The 23,983-nt window shown below is 53.2% G+C and overlaps 3 protein-coding genes across 8 annotated transcripts in view; 1 reads left to right on the top strand and 2 right to left on the bottom strand.

Annotated features, from left to right (window-relative positions):
* The window catches only part of Cpne5 (copine 5), an 82,376-nt gene extending 79,447 nt beyond the window's left edge, over nt 1-2,929 (top strand). For 4 of the 5 annotated variants that reach the window (XM_087597403.1, XM_087597402.1, XM_087597404.1 and 1 more), the window contains one exon: nt 258-1,554. In XM_087597403.1, the coding sequence (XP_087453529.1) occupies nt 258-476 (219 nt within the window). In that variant the 3' untranslated portion in view covers nt 477-1,554. 5 annotated transcript variants of the gene reach the window in all.
* Nucleotides 2,930-3,666: 737 nt separating this feature from the next.
* On the bottom strand, nt 3,667-5,149 carry Npbwr1l1 (neuropeptides B and W receptor 1 like 1). Its single transcript, XM_087598688.1, has one exon. It carries the CDS (start codon nt 5,147-5,149, stop codon nt 4,169-4,171), a length of 981 nt encoding a protein of 326 aa, XP_087454814.1. The 3' UTR covers nt 3,667-4,168.
* A 5,914-nt stretch (nt 5,150-11,063) lies between these two features.
* The window catches only part of Rab44 (RAB44, member RAS oncogene family), a 34,254-nt gene continuing 21,334 nt past the window's right edge, over nt 11,064-23,983 (bottom strand). Inside the window, exons 8-14 of one of the 2 annotated variants that reach the window (XM_087597401.1) lie at nt 23,567-23,671; nt 21,223-21,472; nt 15,562-15,643; nt 14,920-15,034; nt 14,226-14,327; nt 12,711-12,787; nt 11,064-11,841 (exon numbers count right to left, since the gene is read on the bottom strand). In XM_087597401.1, the coding sequence (XP_087453527.1) occupies nt 11,751-11,841; nt 12,711-12,787; nt 14,226-14,327; nt 14,920-15,034; nt 15,562-15,643; nt 21,223-21,472; nt 23,567-23,671 (822 nt within the window). In that variant the 3' untranslated portion in view covers nt 11,064-11,750. 2 annotated transcript variants of the gene reach the window in all.

Raw genomic sequence — 23,983 nt, 5'->3', positions numbered from 1 at the left:
CCTAGGAGAAGGAGAGGGGTGGTAAAGGGAAAGGAAGCAAGGAGGTGGGATCCAGTTAGCTTTTCCCAGCATCCCTTGAGCCTCTGTTCTCCTTGCTGAGTCTCTGATGAAGGGCTTGGGTCAGTGTTAGGCCTCCCATAGAGTAGAGATGACAAGCACCATCCCTGGGGAAACTCACAGCGATGGGGTTGGGTAGAGTGGGCCCTCTGGAAGGAGACCCAAATGCCCCACCTTGACCCCATCTTCCTGCCTCTCAGTTTGTGCCCTTCAGGGACTACGTGGACCGCACCGGCAACCACGTACTGAGTATGGCCCGCCTGGCCCGGGATGTGCTGGCTGAGATCCCCGACCAACTGGTGTCCTACATGAAGGCACAGGGCATCCGCCCACGCCCACCACCGGCTGCGCCTGTTCAGTCACCCCCACAGTCCCCAGCCCACTCACCTCCTGGGTCCCCCGTTCACACGCATATCTGAAGCCGGCGGGACCAAGGGCCTGGAGGGTGGGCTGAGGCCCCACTCTCCTCATGCTCAACTACCCAGACTCTACTCGGAGGGCCAGCGGGAAATGGGGTATCCAAGGCCTCACCCCGCTTCCTGGACTCAACTTCACATCTAAATCCAGGGACCTGAGGGTGGTATAGAAGACAAGGGGTACACAAGATTCTGGGACTGAGTGGACTCCCCTAGTCCATGCTAGACAACCCCCAAGACTCCCCTATTTTTGCAGCCCAGCTGGACCTCCTCCAGCTCCTGTCCCCTCCTGCCCTAGTGTCTAGTGTCCCCAGTCCCATGAGACTCCCCCTGTCCTGTTTCCAGGGAACCCCAGGCTGGTGGGCTACCAGGGATGCATGTGACCCTCTTAGGGACACCATATATGAGCAGATAGAGTCCCCTTCCCGATCCTCAAAGGCTCAGCGGTATGCTAGAAGTGTTCTAGAAGGTTCACCCGAGCTATCCCAGGTAACCTGTAGCATTGAGATAGCTCCTGCTCGCTGCCCTTCGGTGGTTATGAGACAAGAGACGGGGGCGGCCCTGAGCGCCAACCTCTCCACACCCACGTCCAGCATAGCCTCTGCTCCCTGGGCCTCAGTGTTCACACCTCTGTGATGACAGGATCGGTCAGGTGGTCCAGCGTTTCCTGAGCCATCCCGAGGGTGCATCCATTTTCACACAGCCTCCCCACAACTTCCTCGTGACCACCGTCCACACCCAGGCCATCTAGACTCCGGGGTCACCCTGTCACATCCTGTCACCCCATGCCCCAGCCCTTCAAAACTCCTGCCCCTGCAGTGAGAAAGTGGCAAAGGGCTTTTCAGCTAAGGTCACCCCAGTGACCACCATCCTTTGTCCACTGGGGCAGGTCTTGCATGTGTCCCTAATGCCGCATGGGGTCCCTGCCTGCCATCTCCCATCTGACCCACCTCTGTCATGCATGGTGATGGTGATGTGTTTACTGTCTGGTCCTGTGCCTGTCTGAGACCGTCTCTGTGGAACTTGCCTTAAACTGAAGTAAACCAGTTCTTTTAGTAAAACCCCTTCTCCTTGGAAAACAGCTCTGACCCTTGCCCAGCATCTCTCTCTCTGCTGCCTCGGTTCTTCCCTTCGGCCACGCCCCTGTCAGGCTGTGTGTGAGGCATGGGGGTGCATGACGGGAAATGAAACCCACCTCCCACAAACATCATATGTGAGCAGAGCCTGTGGGGCGGCCATCGGGGACTGTGACAGAGGCATGCTTGCCTAGTCCTCAAAGGCTCAGTGGTATGCTAGAATGTTCTAGATGCGGATCTCTAGCCTCACTAGCGCTGTCACAAGTAGCTTGTGACATTGAGATGTCTCCTGCTCAACCCAGAGGTCAACTCACCTGCCGGGCTGGGTATGTGGCCAGCACCTGGACTCCGCCATGAGAGACAGCAAGCATAGAGACACTAAGGTCTAGAGCCTTGGCTTCAGGCAGTGGTAAGAGTCAGGAGCAACAGGAGAGGACACCAAGAGAGAGGTGTTTTAGGCGAGCCCCAGAGAAATGAGTAGAGAGCCATGCAGATGCCAGGGTGAAGAGGACTCTGGGATGAGTAAGGGTAACGTGCCGGGTAGGAGCCTGGTATGTTTGACTTTGCTGTGATGGGAGCTAACCTAAGGAAGAGAATGCAGGCGATGGGGGTCAGGGCGGGGTGGGGGTGGGGATGGGGGTGCAGAATGCACCGGGCCTTACGGCAAGGCCTCTGACGTCTGCTCTGGAGAGAAGTAGCCATTGAGGAAGGGAGAGAGACGAGCACATGACCCGAACCTCCCCAACGTATGGATCCGCTATCACGGGTCGATCACTGTTTCTCCATCTCTCAACAAACGTCTCCTGAGAACCCGTTCCAGGCCTGCGCAGGGGTCAGAGGCCCTTGGCTCAGTCCCCGGTGTCTTCCTCTGGGCTAAATCAGCCATCACAAAGTAGCAGTGCCAGCCAGTTGGAAGGTCTGGGAGTGTGGTGCTAAAGGGTACTCTGGCCCATCCCGGATGAGCCCCCCCACCCCGGTGTGTGTGTGTGTGTGTGTGTGTGTGTGTGTGTGTGTGTGTGTGTGTGCGCGCGCTCTCGCGCGCGCGCACGTGTGGCCAGCATAGTGTCAGTTAGGGTACATGTGTTCATTGATGATGAAATTGTTAGCTTTGCGGGTGGATCACACAGGACCTATGTGACTTCAGGCCCATAGTAGGCATCTCCCTTGGTCCCTCTTCACAAGTTGGGGCCATCACCAACTCGGATCGTGGGGACAAGGACCACGAGCGAATACACTCACACACAAACCGCGCACGCTGTCCAATCGGCCCTCGAGGCAGCCCTTCTGAGGCTGTACCCAAGAGGAATCCTGTACTAATTATCCTCCAGCTCGGGGCTTGTTTACTTCTGATGACTTCACGGTAAATTAGAGCTGACTCACGGCCGTCTCTATAATCAGATGCCCTGCGACTCTCATGATGCCGCGAGTGGGAACGGGGTGGGGTCGTGGCTTGAGAGAAGGGAAGTTCCCATAACCAGCGCCCTAGTTTCCATCTCCTTGGGCGCCACGGGAAAGTGTAGGGAGGAGATGGGTGCCCAGCAGGGGAATCCAGACATCGAGCGGCTGCCCCTGAGGTATGTAGGGGAACAGACACAGCATCAAAAGCATCTCCACTGTGACACTGGCTTCTCTGCTGGGTTCTTTCCCAAGGTGTGCTCTGCAGGACTATTGCCTGACATGGAGTCTCTCTGGGATAGCTTCCGTGGCCATTGGGGCTCACAAGGCTCTGGCAACTTCTACAGCAGAGAATGGCTTGACTTGATTCAACACAATAGCCCCTGAGGTTTTTGACCACATAGTCAGAGCCTCTCTTTCCTCCCCCTCTCTCCATCCCCACCCCTCTCTGTCTTACTCTGGCTGCATGTGCAGAACTGGTAATGCTAAGTTAAGCAAGCTGTCTAGAGAATGGCCGTGAATACAACCTTCCTGGTTCCAGGGCCAAAAATAGAATTTGAGGCCACATCCAAATAGTATAAGAGAAGGGGCCTCCCCGGGATGGGTCCTAATGAGAAGGAGCGGGCCTTGAAAGAGAGGCCCTTCCCACCTACCTTAGAAAAAAGAAACCACACACAGAAGATAGGGTGGGGCTCAGTAATTCACAAGCCCAGACTCCTGGCTCCAAGGTGAACTTTATTTTTGTTCCTGTCTGGAAGACAGGGAAGGGCAAGACAGTTGAAGGTTTCTCCTGGACTCTAAGGACCCCAGGGTCCCTTATGTCAATTCGTTTCACACACCCAGATTAGTAAACATAAAATGGCGACTGCGTCATGGTAACACCTGTCACTCACATGCTCACTGAATCCTCGGCGCCCCCCTTGCTCATGTTCAATGGGAGACCACCCTGTGCAGAAGAGAACCTCATCCTAGTTTTCATACGAAGCACAGAGAGGTGAGGGGGCCCAAGACCACAAGGTTGGGAGCCCACGGTTGTCTGAGCTTCACAGTTCCACCGCGCCATTCCCAGCTGCTGCTCCCTGGTGCCGGAAAGCAATCTCTGTGACCCTCTGTGTCACCATGAGAAAGTGGAGAGGCAGGTTGCAGACGACCAAGGCTCCTCTTCTCAGCCTGAAGCCCACCTCCTGTCAGACCCCTGCCACTACCCAGGGCATAGGGTCCCTGTCATGGCCAGATACCCCCCACTACCTCAGGAAGTATGGCTGTTCTGGGCCTATGAAAAATGGCCCTGAGTCCTACCCGGTAAGGGCGGCAGAGGCAGAAGCAGAGGATAGGGCTGATAGCACAGTTGGAGTAGGCCAGCAGGGTGCACAGGCTGGAGGCCACAAAAGCCAGAGGCGTGGCTGGTAGGCGGCCCACAGCAGATACATAGCCCAGTGCAGAGCAGGGTCCCCACATCAGCACGAAGACCACCAGCATGACAAGAGCGAGCTGTGTGTTCGCCCTGTGCTCCGGCACACTCTCCCCCGGGGGACCCAAGGGCCGTGTGCACAGGCGCCAGATCACGTGACCAAAAGAACAGCCCAGCCCCAGCAGGCAGGGCAGAAAAGCCAGGGCTCCCAACAGTGTAAAATAGCAGGTTGTTTGAGGTGGGTTAAGCAATAGGAGGCAGGCCAGGGTCTCAGGGACACCCGCTGCCTGCTCTAATACTGTCACCCGCTGGAACAGCCAGTTGGGCATCGAAGTGACCAGGCCTAGTACCCACATAGCCCCACAGAGCAACAGGCGGGCTCCTGGGCCGGCTGGGAGATCCACACGCGGCCAGACCACGGCCACGTGACGCACAAGGGCGGAGGTGGCCATGCTGTAGAAAGTACAGAACATGGTAGTCGTGTTGGTGGCCTGGCTGGTGGTACAGACAGCAGGGCCCAGCCACCAGCTCTGCCGCAAGAAACTTAGCAACAGGGCGGGGACCACGAAGGATATAAAAAGCAGGTCGGAGAGTATCACGTTCACCATAAGGCTAGTGGTCAGGGCCAAGAGCGGGTGAGACGCTCGAGGCCCACCTGCCACCACCATCAGGAGGAGCCCATTGGCTAGCAGCCCCACGAGCAGGATGAGGCCACAGAACCCCGCGAAGGCCAGGCGGAGCCACCTCTCCTGGGTGGCTGCCAGCCCTGAGTAGAGGGTGGTGTTCAACTCCATATGGGTGAATCCTGAAAATAAAGATACTTCTGTTTAAGGAAAGAAAACTCAAAAGGGTTTGTTTGTTTGTTTGTTTTTTCTGTTTCTATTGTCTGTAAAACCCCTTAAGGAAATCATGCAGGGGTTGACGGGAACTTCAGGGTAATGACTTAGGTGTGTTAGGGACTAATCGGGTCATACCCCACCTGTGGGGCTGATGGGGACCTGTCAGACATCCTGACTAGAGCCGGCCTGTGACCATGTAACAGGCTCCAGAACTGGAAATCTGAACTCTGGATCATACCCTCTCAAGTTATGCCTGCCTGCAAACTCTCTCCATAAAAAAAAATAATAATAATTTATTTATTCTGTCATACATTATATCAAAGCGACTGCAGTTTTACCTCCCCCTGCTCCTCCCAGCCCCTCCCCTCTCTACCTCCTCCCGTCTCCCATCCACTCCTCTGTTTCTCTTCAGAAAAGGGCAGGCCTCTCAGGGATATCAACCAAACATGGTGTATCGAGTTGGAATAAGACTAGGCACCTCGGGGTTGGGGATTTAGCTCAGTGGTAGAGCGCTTGCCTAGCAAACGCAAGGCCCTGGGTTCAGTCCCCAGCTCCGAAAAAAAGAAAAAGAAAAAAAAAAAAAGACTAGGCACCTCCCCTTCAGATGAAGGCTGGATGACGCAACCCTATAAGAGGACAAGGGTCCCCAAGGCAGGCAAAAGCATCAGAGACAACCCCTGCTGCCTCTGGTAGGGGTTCACAAAAACACCAAGCTACTACTCTAACACTATATGCAGAGTTTATTGCAGGCTTCTTGATTGTTGGTTCAGTCTCATTGAGCCTCTAGGAACCCAGGTTTGTGATTAACTGGGTTTTCTTGTACCTTTTGTATCCTTTTTGTATCCTTTCTCTGGCTCCTATAATTCCTCCTCCCCCTCTTCAGCAGGGTTCCCTGAGTTCTGCCTACTGTTAGACTGTGGGTTTCTCTCTCTCTCTCTCTCTCTCTCTCTCTCTCTCTCTCTCTTTCTCTCTCTCTCTTCCTCCTTCCCTCTCCCTCCCCTCTCCCTCCCCCTCCTCTCTCTCTGTCTCTCTATCTCTCTGTCTTTGTCTCTTGCCCCCTCCCTCTACCCTCTCTGTCTCTCTGTTTCTCTCTCTCTCTCTCTCTCTCTCTCTCTCTCTCTCTCTCTCTCTCTCTCTCTCCCTCTCTCTCAATACAAGGTTTCTCTGTGTAGCCCTGGCTGTCCTGGAACTCACTCTGTAGACCAAGCTGTCCTCAAACTCAGAGATCCTCCAGCCTCTGCCTTCTGAGTGCTGAGAGGGCGGGCACCTCCAGGCTTCCTTTCCTTCTATCCACACAAGTTGGTTCCCAGATTCCCGCTGCTACAGGGAGAGACAAACCCAACTGAAGAGCCTAGGGGTTTGTCTTCACTTCTCACATCCTTCCCAATCCTACCCCAGAATTCCTACCCTTTTTGCCACCCAGGAACCAGAGACAGCCTGACTATATGGACTGCCCGGCCCCGCCCCGCCCTGCCCTGCCCCGGCTTTTGTCGGAGACCTATCAGAAGGGACCCCCACTCTGCCTGGTGCGCCTACTGAACTGTCTCAGAACACCTGCTATGCTGTCGGTTTCCCTACAACAGGTCCCCCACCATGCTGTCTGCTGTCTGTGTCAGTTCATGGCAGTCAGATAGGATGGTCTGACTGCATGAAGAGTCTGGGTTCCAATCCTGCTTCTGCCACTCAGAAACTGGGGGACTTGAAAAGGTTCCACACTATTCCTGAGCCTTGGAATCCTCAACTGTAAGGACAGAGGAAATAGACTTGGACCAACGGCAACTGTCTCTGTGCTGGGCCAGGGCAGATCACACAAAGCTACAATGTGTCCCTTCCTCAGGCCCTCTGAGTGCACAGGCCAAGGACGTGGCTGGGCCCTGATGCTAGAAGCAGCCTGGGGCTGACACCTGTCTGCCACACACAACACCAGGCACATTAGGGTAAGAAAACCCCTGCCCTTGTTCCCTCTGCTCCAGGTACTGGGGTTGAGCAGAAGCAAGCCAAGTCAGGCTGTTCCACTCTTGTCTCCTGCCAGTTCTAGCCAGAGTCCCTCCTCCTACACAGGGGCCTGAGGAGTCAGCTTGTTGCCAGGCCTTCAGGGTCCCCAAGCCTCTCCCTCAGAGATCCTGACCTGGGAAATTTATTTGGTGTCTGTCCTGGCTTGTTTTATGTCAACTTGACCCAAGCTAGAGTCATTTTGCAAGAGGAAATCTCAATTGAGAAAATGCCTCACTGGATTGGCTTTCGGTAAGGCTGTGGGGTATTTTCTTGATTGATGATTGCTGTGGGAAGGCCCAGCTCACCGTGGGTGGCACCACCCCTGGGCTGATGGTCCTGGATGCTATAAGACGGCAGGCCACCGGGAACAAGCCAGTAAGCGGCACCCTTCCATGACCTCCGTTTCCGTCCCTGCCTCCAGGTTCCTGCCTTGCTTGGGCGTCTGCACCAGTTTCTTCTGTGATGGGAACATAGGATAAAATAAACCCTTTCCTTTCCAAGTTGCTTTTGGTCACAGTAGGTAAGAACAGTGTCTGAGGCCTCAGCCACACATGGTGTGAGAGGGCTAAGGGGCAGCTATAGAGTGGTCTCCCACTCCCACACGGCTTCCAGGGGGTGGGGAATAGTCACTCCCCTGACCAGGTGTCTGCTCTGAGAATCCACATCTTCCCCTTAAGGAATTCTAAATCACCAGCCTTCAGCCTGTGGATGCTGGAGTCGGAGGTTGGAGCCCCTGCTTCAGGGCCGTGGGTGTGGCTCTGTTGGTAGTGCTTGCTGAGTGTGTGCAAACAAAGCCCTTGGCTGTGTAAACCAGGTGTGGGATGGGGATGTCCTTCTTGCCTGTCCCACGGGAAGTAGGAGGATCTGAAACTCAAGGTCATCCTTGGCTACACAGTACACAGCCAGTTGAAGGTTTTAGCCCAGGACGTGTGAGAGGAGAGGAAAGAGAAGAGGAGGGGAGGGGAGAGAAGTGGGGAAGGGGAGCTAAAGAAAGGGTGCCCTGGGGTAAGAGTCCTTGCTGGGTAAGCACCAGAACCTGAACTAGAATCCCCAGCACCCAGGTAAAAAGCGGATGACGGCTGTCTGCACCCACAGTTCCAGTACTGGAGGGTAGACATGGGCAGATCCCAAGAGCCAATGGCCAGCCGGCATAGCTGAAGTGGCAAGCTTCCAGATCGGTGGCTGGCTCTGTGTCAGGGCAGAAAACCAGAGAATGTCAGAGGCAGACACCCAATGTCTGGCCCTGGCCATCCCATACCTGGACAGGGTCACAGGCATGCTCGAATGCACCACACACATACACAAAAGACAGGGGAAGAAAAGGAGACTCCATCTGAGGCACAGGTACCCGGGAGGCTGAGGCAGGGGCATCCCAAGACTAAGGCAGTATGGGCAACTTGGGGAGACCCCGTCCTAAAATACAAAGCAAGAAGAACTGGTGAGCAGTGTGTAAAGGTGTTTGCCCTCAAGTCTGAAGACCTGAGTTTGAACCCGTGAGACTCACAAGGTGGAAGGAGGGACGACCCCCCAAACACGGTCCTCTGACTTCCCACACTCCACCAAAGCACACATGCGCGTACACGCGAATGATAAACCTAAGTTTTTTGTTTTTTTTTTTGGTTCTTTTATTTCCGGAGCTGGGGACCGAACCCAGGGCCTTGTGCTTCCTAGGTAAGCGCTCTACCACTGAGCTAAATCCCCAGCCCGATAAACCTAAGTTTTAAACGTTTCTTCAGGCCCTGAGTTCAGTTCCCAGCAACCACGTGGTGGCTCACAACCATCCGTACTGAGATCCGATGCCCTGCGGCCTGCAGGCGTACACGCAGACAGAGAGCTGTATGATGTATACGTAATAAATAAATATTAAAAAAAAATAAATAAAAGTTTCTTCAGTACAAAGAGGGTGGCTAAGGGTGTAGCCCCGTGTTAGAGCACCTGCCTAGCACGCCTGGGGCCCCTTGCTTTAATCCCTGGAACCACAGAGGAAATCAAATAGCTCTGGCCTTTCCTGGCAGCGTTTGGGAAGCAGAGTCAGGAGGACCGTGGGGTTTGTGCCAGCCTGGGCTAACATAACAGGACCTCTGTCATCAATGACAAAAACCAAGAGCTGAAAACATGACGCAGCGGCTGGTGTGCTCGCCCAAGGCTCCACCAAGTCTTGGTTACCAGAGACCTATAAACCAGGTGTGATACCAAGCTCTCATGAAGTGGAGGGGGGGGGGTCGGAAATTGAGGGTTTTCCTCGGTTCCATAGAGAAAGCTCACGGCTACCCTGGACTACTCGAGACCCCAGTCAACAAAGGAAACAACAATAAAATCCACTCAGCCCATCTCAGGGCCACTGTGACCTAAGGTCTGTGTGGTGACATAAGGTCACTTCTCAGCATGTCACCTGTCACACAGACTTCGGTTTGTCCCTGCCCACCTTCAGTTCGAAAGGCCCTTTTCTCTAATGCCCCAGCCAAGCCTCCATTCTATCCCATCTCTCTCCTTCCCAATTCACACTCCAAGCCCCAGCGGCCTGGTCTCCCCAGCCTTTTTCTTTTTTTATTAATCAGCCTCAAATCAAGCTGTCGCCAGATTCCCCTTGGCTGGCGTACTCTGGGATATGAACACTTGCCTGTCAGTCCCCTCTGTTGTCTACCTTGAGGAATCCTGCTGCTGTCCTTTGCCCTCCCAGGGCTTCGGGTCTCTGCTTGCTGGCTCGTGAGCCCTTAGCTATCCGGAAGGGCTTACTCCCCAACACAGCCGGGCCTTGTGTAGATCATGGTGGACCTAGTCACAGCGATCCAAGGTAAAGGTGCCTTTTCTCCACACCACGCCTCAAGAAAAGCTGAGCTGGCTGCTTGGAGGCCGCTGTCCTTCACCCCCTAGATGAAAGTGCCTGACTGCTTGGCTGGTTACCAGGAGCCTCATTAGCCTCCTGGACCACAGAGTGGAGGTGTCCGGGCCTGCCAGGCTGGACCCCAGAGATAGCATTAGGATGTGGCAGGACCGGCCTTTCCCCTGTGAGTACCATTGCCTGGAACTGCCTGGGGAGAGGGGAGGGTCTGGAAGGAGGTGAGGTAGAGCCACTAGAGGACCTGGGGAGACAACAAGCCTGGTGACTGGGGTCATTGCATCGAGGCTGGAGTAGGATGGGTGTGTAAGGGCATCTGACCCCATCTTTGGTGGCATTGGATGCTGGAACCTTCTGAACCTGACTGGGTAGCACCGTCTGTCCTGTGTGCCAGCTCCCTGCTTCTGAGTCCTCCCCAAACAGTCAAAAGAAGGTGCTGGCTTACAGCATGGAGACCATGGCTAACAGGAATGAAACAACGCCCCGCCTCTTCTAGGACCCCCTCCCTCCCACACATACCCTCCTCGTGCCTTTCTGCACAGAACACTGAGGACAACCCCCTCCCCCACATTCAGCCTCATCAGCTTCCTGAACCACAAAATGGAGGATCCAGGCCTGGCAGGCTGGACCCCAGAGATAGCATTAGCTATCTGTCTCCAAAAAACTGCAAGGTTTCGATCCCAACCCCGGTTCCTGGGGGTCCTGTATTCAGTGCTGAGATAACTGATAGGCTGGGTGGAGGCACCCTGACTCAGAAGCCATCCCAACCTCCTAGACCCCAGAGCCAGTCAGGCCCCATGAATCATAGGCATCCAGAGGGTATTGAGGATCCGGGGCATCAGGGCAAGGGACAGGATCCTGGTGCAGCCCTCTATAGGAGGGCCAGAAGGGCACATCAAGGATCAGTCAGAGCGACACTACTCTCAGGATTAAATTCAGCAAAAAAGGAAATCCAAATCTGAGAGGGGAAACCAAGGCGGGCACAGGAGTGGTGGGACCTGACCCGGATGTGCAAATTCAGAGTTGACACCAAACAGACTCCCTGCAAGGTTTATTCCCTTCTCCGCATCTAATCCCCTGGTTGTAAAAGGTACCCCTAGGCAGTGACGAAAATCCAAAAATAGCCAAAAGGAGAAGAGCACACTCCTCTACATGTGTCCTGCATCCTCGTTAGCTTTTATTATCAACGTAACACAATCTAGAGGCACTGGGAAATTCCTAAATAGGGAATTAACCTTGCCAGATTGGCCTGGGATGGGGCACTGCCTTGCTTGATGATCGATTCAGGAGGGCTCAATCCACTGTGGGTGGTGCCATCCCTAGGCAGGTGGACCCGGGCTACCTATAAAAGCTAGCTAAGCATTAGGCACTGTGTGTGAGCCACTGAGCAGCGGTCCCCCATGGTTCCTGAGTCAGTTCCTGCTCTGACAGTGATGGACAGAGACCTGGAAGTATAATCCTTTCCCTCCTCTGAGCTGTTTTTGGCCAGTCTTTACCATAGCAGAAATTAAACGAGAATGCCCTACCATCTTGAACAAAAGATCTGAGGACACTTTGCTTGTGTGGAGTTTCTAGATGGGTCCTGCCACCCACCCCTGGTGTGTTTGTTCAGTGGAGGAGAGGTTGCATTGTCCCCTGAAGGTCTTCTCCATCACAGCTGTGTCTAGGAAGCAGAATGGGAGCCATGGGAAGAGTCAATCCGGGATGGGACCAGGCCAGTGATCAGCGGCAGCAGCCAGCTCTCTTAGGTGGCTCCTGGCGGGTCACTTCCACCAGTGAGGCCTTCTGGCGGTCTTCCTGCATCTTAAGTGACCTGTGTGACAATGTCCTCGAGTTATTCCTCCCTCTGCAGCATGGAGGCCTGGGGGTGGCTGGTGGGGGATGGGAGGCTCTCCCCCACCCCTCCATCCTCAATGCTCCTGGCCATGGAAAACTGGGCTAATGTGTACCACAGAAGGATACTGTGTCCTTCCTTCTGTCTCTTTTTCCGGTCCCGTGGGCACCAAGCAAAACACACACACACACACACATAATCACATTATTCCAGGTCTTGAGTATGAACCTAGGTCACGGGCAGACATTCTGTTCCCTTGGAAGCCCAAACTCAAGGTCAAGAGCAAACCAAGAGCTAGGAAAAGTACAACAGATTATCTCCCTTGTTGGTGCCACATGTCTAACCCCACGCCAGGGATTCTGGTGAACTCTGATACCCTTCCTGGTACCCATCTCAGCCAGCCACAGTCACTGAGTGCCCAGTGAGTGCAAGGCCCCGTAGAGAGAAACAGTTGTCTAGAAAGACACGGGCCTGAGATATGTGTGTGTGTGTGTGTGTGTGTGTGTGTGTGTGTGTGTGTGTGCAGAGAACAGAGTATAAAGAGATGAGAGGCAGAGACACACAGAGACAGGGAGGTAGGAGACAGAGATGCAGAGAGTCAGAAGAAAAGGCTCCACAGGGCGGGATGGCATTGTAGTTAGTGCCAGCCAGCCATCGGGGCATTTGGCGTTCACTCAAAGTCATGAAAGTCACTTGAAGGCTGGGGCAGAAACCTATAGTCAAGAGAGGGTGTGTTACAGCGGGGAGGACGGAGCACAGGGTCAGAACCAGGGTTTTCCTTCACCACTTCCTGGAAAGGGGCAGGGTAGGGCCACCCCTGAGGACTTTGGGTTTAGGGAAGCACTCACCGAGCCAGGTTCATCATGGGCTCCAGGATGTTGTGACCCAGGGCCGCGCTACACTCACCGAAGGAAATCCCCAGCTCCTGCAGGCATACAGAATGCCTGAGAGGCCAGGTCCAGCCCTGCCAGACCTCACCAGCCGCCCTTATTCCCTAGCTGACCTCTGCCCACCACCCACCCCTCACATGCGGGACACAGCTAGAGACGCCCCCAGACTTGGAGTAGAAGACAAACATACTGCTCGATTTGGAGAGACATACAAGAATTCTCTTTAATGTGCAGGGTCTGCTTGTATGTTTTTCTGTTTGTGTACTTCTGGGCCTCATTTCCCTGTCTACTGTCACAGGATTTTGCTGACTTGAAGCTGGGGCGCAGATTAAGGGGCCGCTAAAGGAGCATCTAGGTTCCCGGTTCTGACCGGCAACTCAACCACGACCATTTCCAGTGAAAACCGCTCACCCATCTGCTCCTGTAGGAGCCACATAGAGACGCTCAGAGATCTCTCTCTGACCCCACAAGGCACCTGCCCCCTAGCACAGGGCCCTTTGTGGCAAACGCTGGCCTCTTACACAAACCTCCGATGTGTAACTGCGGAGCTCCCAATATCCCTTATAAATAATACCGTGAGTTAAAAATAGCCTCCTAGGGTTGGGGATTTAGCTCAGAGGTAGAGCGCTTGCCTAGCAAGCGCAAGGCCCTGGGTTCTGTCCCCAGCTCTGGAAAAAAAAAAAAAAAAGCCTCCTGCCAGCGCCCAAGTGGATGTCCGAGGAGGAAGTGAACTGTGCATTTTCTAGAAGCCCTTAATTCTCAGTCTTCTAGCATGATGAATTCTCACAGAAGGAACTCTCAAAGGGACAGACTACTTGTTCCAGAGGGGATAATCTACCATCCTGGGGCCACAATCGGGAGTCACAATCATGAGAAATGGATCAACGAGAACAAGGAAGCTTAGCTAGAATTCTAAGGAGTGTGTCAGGGGCGAGACCAGGAGTGACAAAAAAAATTTAAAAAAGAATATATATATATATATATATATATATATATATATATATATATATATATATATATATATATATAATCTCCCTGGCTTTTCTAGAATGTGGTTAAATCTCACTTATAAATAATAGTATCCCTGTCTGGCAGCAAAGCTTTTGATGTTGTCTCCCCAAGGAAAACACTGGAGTCTTAAAATAGAATAAACAAGAAGGGAGTATGTTAATTAGAGACCAGAGATAAAATTAAGACTTGATTGGGGATTTCAGTGACGCTTTTAAAACTGTTTTCACTCGGAGAGGTTTTTCACGTGGGTTGGGGATGCGTGGGAATCTGCTAATTCCACACAGCGTTCAAGGTGGTGCCCGCTGGGCACAGCCTGGGTTTGAGCCCAGGGCCCAGCTGCAGTGGCTGAGTGATCAGGCACAACCATATCTGTGCCAGCCAGACCTCTGCTACGGGTAGGCACGGAGGGGTGGGAAGCCATGTTTTCCACCTGCCAAGCGGCAGCGATGTCCAAGTACTCACCTGGGCGAGCCTTCTGCCAGCTTCAGTGGGCACCTGCCTCTCCTCCTCACAATCCGTCTTGTTTCCCAGCAGTACCATGGCCACCCCCTCTACACCTGCGTCCTGCACACAGGATATGTGACGTCAGAGGATGCCAGCCACAAGGTAGAAGCTTCTAGAAGTTTCTACACACCATCCTCTCACCTGGACCCTCTCTTTTTCCTTCCTGCTTACAAAATACTTCTCCCACTTTTCATGACTAACCTCGTGGGCACCTCCCACTGGAAGCCTTTCTGGATTGTTCCGCCCACCCTCTGGAAGAGCAAGCAGCAAGGGCTCTCATTGGCTGAGCTGTCTCTCTAGTTCCTAAATTCCTGGATCCAGAATTCAGCACAAACCCCTGCAGAATCCAGGCACAAAGATGAGGTACGTGGGGGTTGAGGCTAAACATCGATGATGGGTATCCCACCTAGGAGACAACCCAAGCTGCTAGCGGGATAGGTGAGCAGTCTGTTTTGGGAGCTGTAGTGCGCGTTTGCGGTTTCTCTGTGCAACAGGGCTCCTAGTCCATCCACCCACCGGTTCTTCAGCCGGTGGTGTCATCCCTATGACTATTGTGGGTGGCGTTTGTAACCCTGGAGGAAGGAGGAATGTGTGTGGGTGGATTCTAAGCTTCCTCTTACTTCGAAAACTCAGGGCCAGCCAGCAGACCCACCTGCAGACAGTCGAGCCAGTAACGCACGTGGGTGAAGCTCTCTTGGGAGGTGACGTCATACATGAGCACTACCCCCTCCGCCTTGCGAAGCAGTTGTCGCGTGAGGCTGTGGTACCTGCCCGAAGGGTCTGCATGAGGCCACGGAATCCAGAGCCTGAGTGCCCCGCCCCCTCGCCGCCGGCCCCCCCCCCCGACCGCTGTCCTAGAGGTGGACTTTGATGAATTTTGGGTCATTTAGGGCATCTCCCATGTTTCGCGACATCTGTAATGAAGCCTGGAGCAGTTGAGGCTGCTTCACGGGTGAGTTTATTTCTAGAACAAGTTTCCAGAAATGGAATTGCAGAGTCAAACCTCTGTGCCCCTTAAGTTTCTATTACTGTGGTCCATGTGTTATATGGAAGACCTGGGGTCTAGAAGGCTGGTCAGGGGAAAATCACCCAGCGCCCCCCACCCGGGGCTGTGCAGAGGGGGGGCACTTGAGCTCACAGCCCCTCCTTCCTGACCCCTTGACTCGGGTCTCAGAGTCTTATTGCTTCAATGGGGACAATTCTTGTCCCCATCCCCCAGCTTGTGCCCCACCCTTTCCTCCCACAGCCTGAGCCCAGCCCGGGTCCCTGACACTGGCTGGGACAGTCTGAATACCTCTCTTGTCCGGCCGTGTCCCACAGCTGCAGGGCGAAGGTTTTGTTGTCTACCAGCAGGTTCTTGACTCGAAAATCCACTCCTAGGGCACACAGAAGAGACCACCCAGGACAACCAGCTCCAGATGCCCCAGGTGGGTACCCGCTGCCCTCTCCCAACTCCTCATCAGTGAATTAACCTGTACCTAAAGGTTCTGCAGGGTTTCTACTGGGCACAACCGAGGGGACTACGTTTATCATCCCCACCATAGCCTCTGGGGTCCCAAGCCCCACCCTTCCCTGTGGTCAGAGCTGCAGACACATTTAGATCCTGGAATAAAGAGGTGAGAGGGGTTCCACACCCTTTCCAGACATCTTCCCGCCTGTCAAACAAAAGCCTTCTAGATGTGAGCAAGAATGGGGGAGGGGCGCAGAGAGGCGCAGAGAGATGGCTCAGCGGTTAAAGGTCCTTCACTGCTATTGCTGAGAACCTGAGTTCAGGCCCTAGCACCCCCATTACATGGCTCCCCAGCCCCCATAGCTCCAGTTCTAGGCTACGAACACCTTCTCTAGTCTCCACAGACACCTGCACGAACAGACACACTCAAAAACTGATAAATCTTTTAAAAAAGAATGGGAGGGGGCACTCCGTCCTTGTCTCCACCCCCCTTTCCTGCAGGGCCCACTGCAGTCTGACAGCTCCTGACATCCACAAGGTGGCTGGCAGATTTCTGGGATGACCCCTCGTAAGTACATGGTTCATACAGACTCCTAGTCTCCTCCAAGGAGGCTGGCCTGCCCAGCAGCAAGGGCCCTCCTGAGTAGAGAGTACTTTTTCTTTAGAGCCCCTTTCTGAGGTCTCAGGAGCCCAAGATTACAGGATCTTGAAAGTGTCACATTCAGCTGCACAACCGCTGGGCCACCCGCTGTCTCTCTACGGCTATTCCTGCAACTGCTAGTCCCTCCCCACTTAATTTCTGCCCCCTCATCTACCCTCAGGAGAGTCCAGTGTGCCCCAAAACTAAGCCACATAAACCGTCAGACACGCAATGTTTCGTCTACCGGTTCAAGGGGGCAGCCCACACACATCCGCAATCGTCAAGGGCAGACCTGGGCAGGCAGAGGTCAGGCTTTCTCCGGTGGAGTCTAACGTGTGAGGTGGGGAAGATGCCAAACGAAGGCTAGAAACCTCACTAGGATTCAGTTCTCTGCCACCAGTAGGGGCCACACTGAGAATCACACATGGAGACGTCAAAACACCTGGTATCTATGTCCCCAGCCAATGGCCTCGAATGCACTTGGCAAGAATTCTGACTTTTTGAGAGGGGATGGGATGGGGCAGGGGTGGGGGGAGACATCTGGCTGGCCACAGGGGCCTCCGTCTGAGCCTCTGCTATTGAATTGTGTGGAACTGACACACACAGAGCATCATGGGGCCAGAGAGATAGATCAGGGGGTTTAACATTTGCCATGCAAGTCAGGGATTCAGATACCCAGAAACCCACATAAATGCTGGGTGGGTGTGGCGGCCTCCAAAGGGAGAGACAGGGGGATGCCCAGAGAAAGCTGGCTGGAGGGACCAGACATGTTGGTGAGCCCTGGGTTTGGTGAGCCCCTGCCTCAGTAAGGACGTTTCCCAAAGTCACAAGTACACACACCCAACATGCTATAACCCCAGCCTCAGGGTGGTGGGGACAAAGACAGGCAGATCTCTGGAGGTCATCGTGTGTGTGTGTGTGTCTCACCCCTTTCCTGCGAGCACCAGCGCTAAATCTGTGTTAGACTCAATAAACTCTGCTTCATATTGCCTCCTCCTGAAAGTCATTCCTATTCCTGTAGCAGTTGAGCCTCCCAGCTCCACCTGAGTGGAAGTCAGAGGCTAGTGTCTAGGTAAGATAGGTTGGCCTGCGGTCACACCAATAGTTTTATTAATTTTATGTGTATGAGTGCTTTATCCACATGTATGCCAGAAGAGGGCACCAGATCCCACTAGAGATGGTTGTTGCTGGGAATTGAACTCAGGACCCCTGGAGGAACAGGCAGTGCTCTTAACCACTGAGCCATCTCCCCAGCCCGAAGGGATGTTCTTAATTGGGGTAGTTGTGACGGGAAGATGTGCATGGCTTCGTTTCACCCAGGCAGGACCCTGAGCTCAGGGAAAGGGAGCTGGGGAGATGAGGGCTGGCAGGTATACATTAATTCACTGTGATAGTTTGTATATGCTTGGCCCGGGAGTGGCACTGTTAGAAGGTGTGGCCTTGTTGGAGGGGGCGTGTCTGTATGGGCGTGGTCTGTGTGGGCGGGTCTGTGTGGGCGTGGCCTTGTTGGAGTGGTTATGTCACTGTGGGCATGGGTTTTTTTGTTTTTTGTTTTTTGTTTTTTGTTTTTTGTTTTTTTGTTTTTTTTTTTTTTTGAGCTGGGGACCGAACCCAGGGCTTTGCGCTTCCTAGGTAAGCGCTCTACCACTGAGCTAAATCCCCAGCCCCGTGGGCATGGGTTTTAAGACCCTCATCCTAACTTCCTGGAAGTCAGTCTTCCCCTAGCAGACTTCAGAATAAGATGTAGAACTCAACTCCTCCTGCACCATGCCTGCCTGGATGCTGCCATGCTCCTGCCTTGATGACAATGAACTGAACCTCTGAACCTGTAAGCCAGCTACAGTTAAATGTTGTCCTTGTGAGAGTTGCCTTGGTCTCGGTGTCTGCTCACAGCAGTAAAACCCTAAGGCACTCACTGTTCTCTTGACTGTGGCTGTAACATATCCAGCAGTTTGGAGCTTCTGCCTCATTGATTTCCCTGCAACCACAGGCTATACATTGAAATGGGAGCTAAGGCAAACCCTTTCTCCCTTAAGTTGCTTCTGTCTGTTTTTATCACAGCCGTCACAGGAATCTTTGTAAAGGGATGAGACAAACAGAAGGTGCCGAAGATATGGGGATGCTCAGAGATGCTCAGCAGACACACAGCAGCTTAGGTGATCAATAACTGTGACCTTGCAGACGGCAGGCTATGTCTGCTATGGGTCACACTTTTTCAAGGACACTGAGTCTTTAACTAGATCCATGGCATCCTGGTCAGTTTTGACTGTCAACTTGAACAGGCTGGAGTCACCTGGGAAGAAGGAGCCCCAACCAAAGAACTGCTTCCATCAGACCGGCCATGGTATAAGACAATGTCTTGAAAACTGATGTGGGGGTTGGGGGTTTAGCTTAGTGGTAGAGCGCTTGCCTAGCAAGAACAAGGCCCTGGGTTCAGTCCCCAGCTCTGAAAAAAAGAAAAGAAAAAAAAAAAGAAAATTGATGTGGGGGAGGACCCAGCCCACCATAGGCGTCACCATCCCTAAGCAGGTTGGCCTGGGTTGTATAAGAGAGTTAGCTAGCCATAAGCCAGCGAGTGAGTAGCATTCTCTATGGTTTCTGCTCCAGGTTCCTGCCTTGAATTCCTTCTCTGCCTTCCTTTAGAGATGGACTGTTACCTGAAGTACAAAGCTGAAATAAACCCTTTGCTCCTCTGAGTTGCTCCTGATCATGGAATGATCTCATAAATAGAGGTCAAACCAGGACAGCTGGTAAGAATTCTTGGTGTCTTAGTTAGGGTTTTACTGCTGTGAACAGATACCAGGACCAAGGCAACTCTTACAAGGGCAACATTTAGTTGGGGCTGGCTTATAAGTTCAGAGGTTCAGTCCAGCATCATCAAGGTGAGAGCATGGCAGCATCCAGGCAGGCATGGTGCAGGAGCTGAGAGTTCTACATGCTCATCTGAAGGCTGCTAGGGGAAGACTGGCTTCCAGGCAGCTAGGATGAGGGTCTTAAAGCCCACGCCCACAGTGACACACCTACTCCAACAAGGCCATACCTACTAATAGTGCCACTCCCTGGGCCAGCCATATACCAACCATAACACTTGGACAGAGAAACCCTATAGCCTGACCTAGGCCCCTCTTATAACAGGAGAGTATTAAGCCATCTGCTTGGCCCTGACTCTTAATTAGCCTGTAACTTGCAGCTGACATGGAGACACACACCATACCACCTTTGACCCCCTTCAAGGAACCACTATCATGGTCAAATATTTACTTTTTATACAAGAACGATACTAATACGGATTGTGTATACGATGCGTGCCAGGTGACGTGTATGAACTTGTAATGCCTGCAGGAAGCGGGGGCTACTCCCATCTCCGCTGTCAGAAGATGTGGGAACTAGAGAGAGCTGGACCTGGACTATCCTCCTGCAAAGGTCTGTGGATTCATGTCTCAGTGCCATCAGGAGGCAGGAGAATTAAGGAGTGTGGCCTGTGGGCTAGAGAGGTGGTTCAGCAGTTAAGAGTGTTGCCGCTCCTCCAGAGAATACAGGCTCAACTCCCAACACTCACAACTGTCTGTAATGCCCTCTTCTAGCTTCTGAGGGCATCAGGAACACCCACACACATAAAAATAATGATTTAAAAAAAAAAGAGTTTAGGGCACTCAGAAGACAGAGGCAGGCAGATCTCTATGAGTTCAAAGCTAAGCTGGTCTATGTAGTAAGTTCTAGGACTACAAAGAGAGACCCTGTCTCAAAAAAAAGAAGTGGGGTTGGGGATTTAGCTCAGTGGTAGAGCACTTGCCTAGGAAGCGCAAGGCCCTGGGTTCGGTCCCCAGCTCCAAAAAAAAAGAAAAAAGAAAAAAAAAGAGAGAGAGAGAGAGAGAGAGAGAGAGAGAGAGAGAGAGAGAGAGAGAGAAACAGACTGACCGAGACTTGGCTGACATTATAGTCTTTGGTCACTAGGTACATGCCCTCAAAGTGCACTGTGGGACCCTGGTTTCCACTTCTTCTTTCTCCGCCCCCAGCCCATAGGGTATCATGTAGCCCAGGCTGACCACAAGTTCGGTAAGCAGTCAAAGATGACCTTGAACTTATGATCCTCCGTCTCCACCTCCTATGGGCTAGGATGACAGCGATATAATGCGATACCCAGGACTTTATGTTCCGTAAGCCAGTGTTTTACATCTGAGGCTCCTCTTTCTCTCTTCCCTGCCATGTAGCTTGGCTTCCAGTATGTGTTTCCCGCCATAATACACTGCCTTGCCACAGGCCCAAAGGCAACGGGACTGACCGTGAACCAAGGCCTCCCAACTCGGAGCCAACCAGAGTTAAACCTTCTGTCTCTATAAGCCAATTGCCTCCTGGGGTGGGTGGAAGGGTGGGTTGTGACGCAAAGCAGACAAGTTCATAGTCCCAGCAACTGGTAGTGCTGGGATTTGAACCCAGGCCCCTAGGATCCTAACTTGCCACACTCTGGATATAGTCTATGTAAGATACCCAACTTGTGATCTCCTGCCAGGGCATGCGGGCAGACCTGGGGCATGCCGTGAGCATGTCCTGTTAGGCTCCGTAAGGAATGGCCTACCTTGCGGGTGGAGACTGGCCTCTTTACACTCTACTAATACCAGGACCTAAATTACACAGTGCTTTGCCCCTGTGGTGCATTATAAGCTAACGAGACCAATGTGGGGGAGGGGGAGAGAGCAAATTGCCTATAATTAGTGGTGATTAGCGAAATGCTAAGATTACGCCCATATAAAATAATGCCTCGTGAAGGCCTGTGGCCAAGACAGAGCCTGCCACTTCTCTTGGGATGGCTTGCTGGCCCCGGCCCAGCTGCTTCCCTCCACTGCTACCTCCCAAAGGGACCTTACCTACAGTGGCCGTCAGTCCAGCGGCAAACGAATCGTGATGTAACAGGTGTAGGAATGAGGTCTTGCCCACATTGGAGTCCCCCAAGAAGATGACATGGTAGAGGTAGTCGGGGTCAGCCTGAGGCTTGCCAGCAGTGAGGTCCCCAGGGGAAGAACTCGGTTCAGCCTCCTGTAAGTCTGTCCTTGGGTCCTCTGGCCTGCTCTCTGCCCCTGGCTCTGGGGGCTGAGGGGCGTCTGACTTGATCTCCACCTGAAGAGGCATGGACATGGGCCTGGGCTGGACTTCTGACTCAGCCAGGGTGAGGAGAACCTGTGTGGTCTCTGGGGCTCCCACTGCAAGCCCAGCCCCAGCCCCCAAGATGGGAGGAGACGTTTGGTCAGGAGCAGTGACTTCCACCTCAGCAGGAGCCTGAGATCGGTTAGGAAGGGGATCATCTTGCTGGAGGGATTCTGTGTTCCAGGCTTCCAGGCTGTGAGCCTCATCGGCTTCTGTTCCAGGGTCCTGCTGGCCTCTCTCTCCTAAGTTCCCTTCCTCAGGCCCAAGCTGCTCTTCTAGACTTTGGGGGAGGTGGGTAGACAGGCTATCCAGATGCAGGTCTTGGCCACTGGCTTCTTGGTAACCCCTAGAATGACTCTCTAGCCTGGCCAGATGTGCCTCATCCTGCCCTGGTGTCTCTGTGTGTACTTGGTCCACAGACTCCAGGCTCAGGGAGGGCTCTGTGGCCTCCTCAGGGAGAGCTGTGTCTCCCTGGGACCCTAAGCCCAGCTTCAGGTCCTCCGCCATGACTTCTCTCTCTATGGTCAGTTTGGCTGCATCAGGTCCAGACCAAAGACTCTTGTCACCCAGATCTGAAGTCTGGGTCTGTTTTCCGGACCCGGTTGGGGACTGAGGAGGAGAAGAGAGCCCCTGAGGAGGAAGCTCAGCCTCAGAAGCAAGCAGAACTCTGAAAGTGGCTTCTTCAACATTCCCAGAATCCCCAGCCGGGACTCCTGGCGGACTCCTGAGGAAGGGACCCTGGAGCCTGGCATCTAAGTCAGCGGAGTTCACAAGCTGCTTAGAACTGACATCCTGTCCATCCTGCCCCTTGGGGTCCTCCACCCCTTTCGTATCTCTGGCACTATCAGGAGACATCTCAGAGGTGCTTCTTGGACCTGGGTCTAGATCTGAGGCTGGCTCCTGAGAAAACGGCAGAGCAGACATATTGGAAATGGAGATCTGTCTAACAATGCGGGGAGTCTGGGGGGCGGAGGTGTCACTTGGGGATGGGGGAGGGCTCCAGCAAAGCCGCAGGGTTCTATGAGTAGGATCTTCGAAGCTGCTGAGGAGCTTGTCCCAGTCATCGTTAACCCCAAACAGCTCAGGCAGTGGGGCCTCCTCTGTGGGGACAGCCTGAAGGTCTGGGGCCTCCGTATTTGCCCTGGGGACACTGGGAAGGAAGGGGAAAAATGAAGGTTGGGGGAGTACCCTCCCCAAATCCTGGTAGCATGACCTCTCCTGTGGCTAGCTTTCCTCTAAGGATGGCTGAAAACATCCCCTTCCCACTCTGTACCTCAAAATCCACACTGCCCTGACCAGGCAAGCCTTCTTATCTCTGAGCTGTTACAAACACAGCAAGTACCTGACTGTGAGCTCTGTATGTGTGTGTCTGTGTCTGTCTGTGTGTGTATGTGTGTGTCTAAGTGTCTGTGTATGTCTCTGTGTGTATGTGTGTCTGTGTATGTCTGTGTGTCTTTGTGTGTGCCTATGTGTCTGTGTGTGTCTGTGACTGTATGTATGCCTGTGTGTGAGAGATGTGAGTGTATGTGTGTATGTGTGTGTGTGTGTCTGTCTGTATGTGTGTATGTGTGTGTATGTATCTGTGTGTGTCTGTCTATATGTGTGTGTATATGTATGTGTCCATGTGTATGTCTATGTGTGTCTGTATGTATGTCTGTGTATTAGATATTATGTGTGTGTGTGTATGTGCTATGTATCTATGTCTCTGTTCTCTGTGTATGTGTATATGTGTCTGTGTGAGTCTGTCTATACATGTGTGTATGTCTATGTGTTTGTGTATGTATGTATGTCTGTGCATGAGATATTATGTGTGTGTATGTGTGTGTATATATGTGTTCGTGTCTATGTGCGTCTGTATGTGTGTGTGTTTGCACACATGCGCACACACAGAGATCTAACCAGCTCCATGGAGAACAGCCTTTCCTAGCTCCTGGGAGTCATTGTTCTCTGCCCTCATCGAGAGAGAATGGTTACTTGCCTTGGCTCTTCCTCTACCTGCCAGGACACTCGGCCCCTGGTCCTGGCAGTATCCAGGTGACCTCTTGTCACCTGTAGCTGTCCCCGCACCTCTTCTAGCTGCCCGGTCAGGTCACGCTCAACCTCCCGGAGCTGCAGGTTCTCCAAGCTGGCCTCTTGCTGTGTGCTACTGAGGTGGAGGAGCTGGGCCTCCAGCTGTGCAGGGTAGAAGAGAGGAGGAGAGGATTGGCCAAACCCTCCAAGACTTTGGCAAGACAAGGATGCCTTGTCCCCTGCCACCACTGCCCAGGTCCTGGAGACCCAGCTTAAATGGTCCGATTGGAGGGGAGGTCGCCCTTCAAGCATCTAATTAGCCGCCTTATACACCCCACAGCGAGACCTGTGATTTATGGGAAGGATACCACCATCAGAGGACAAGAGCTCCTCAGGCACACCGACTAGGGGGCCAAGCCCTGCAGTGTCTGCTGTTCCTGACTCCGTCTAGACTGCAGGGGCTTCTGACCCAAA

The sequence above is a fragment of the Rattus norvegicus genome, chromosome 20 (genome assembly GCF_021556685.1).
Source record: "Rattus norvegicus strain SHRSP/BbbUtx chromosome 20, alternate assembly SHRSP_T2T, whole genome shotgun sequence".
Classification (NCBI taxonomy): domain Eukaryota; kingdom Metazoa; phylum Chordata; class Mammalia; order Rodentia; family Muridae; genus Rattus; species Rattus norvegicus.
Note: the sequence above shows the minus strand (reverse complement) of the source record. Positions and strands in the feature narration are given on the sequence as shown.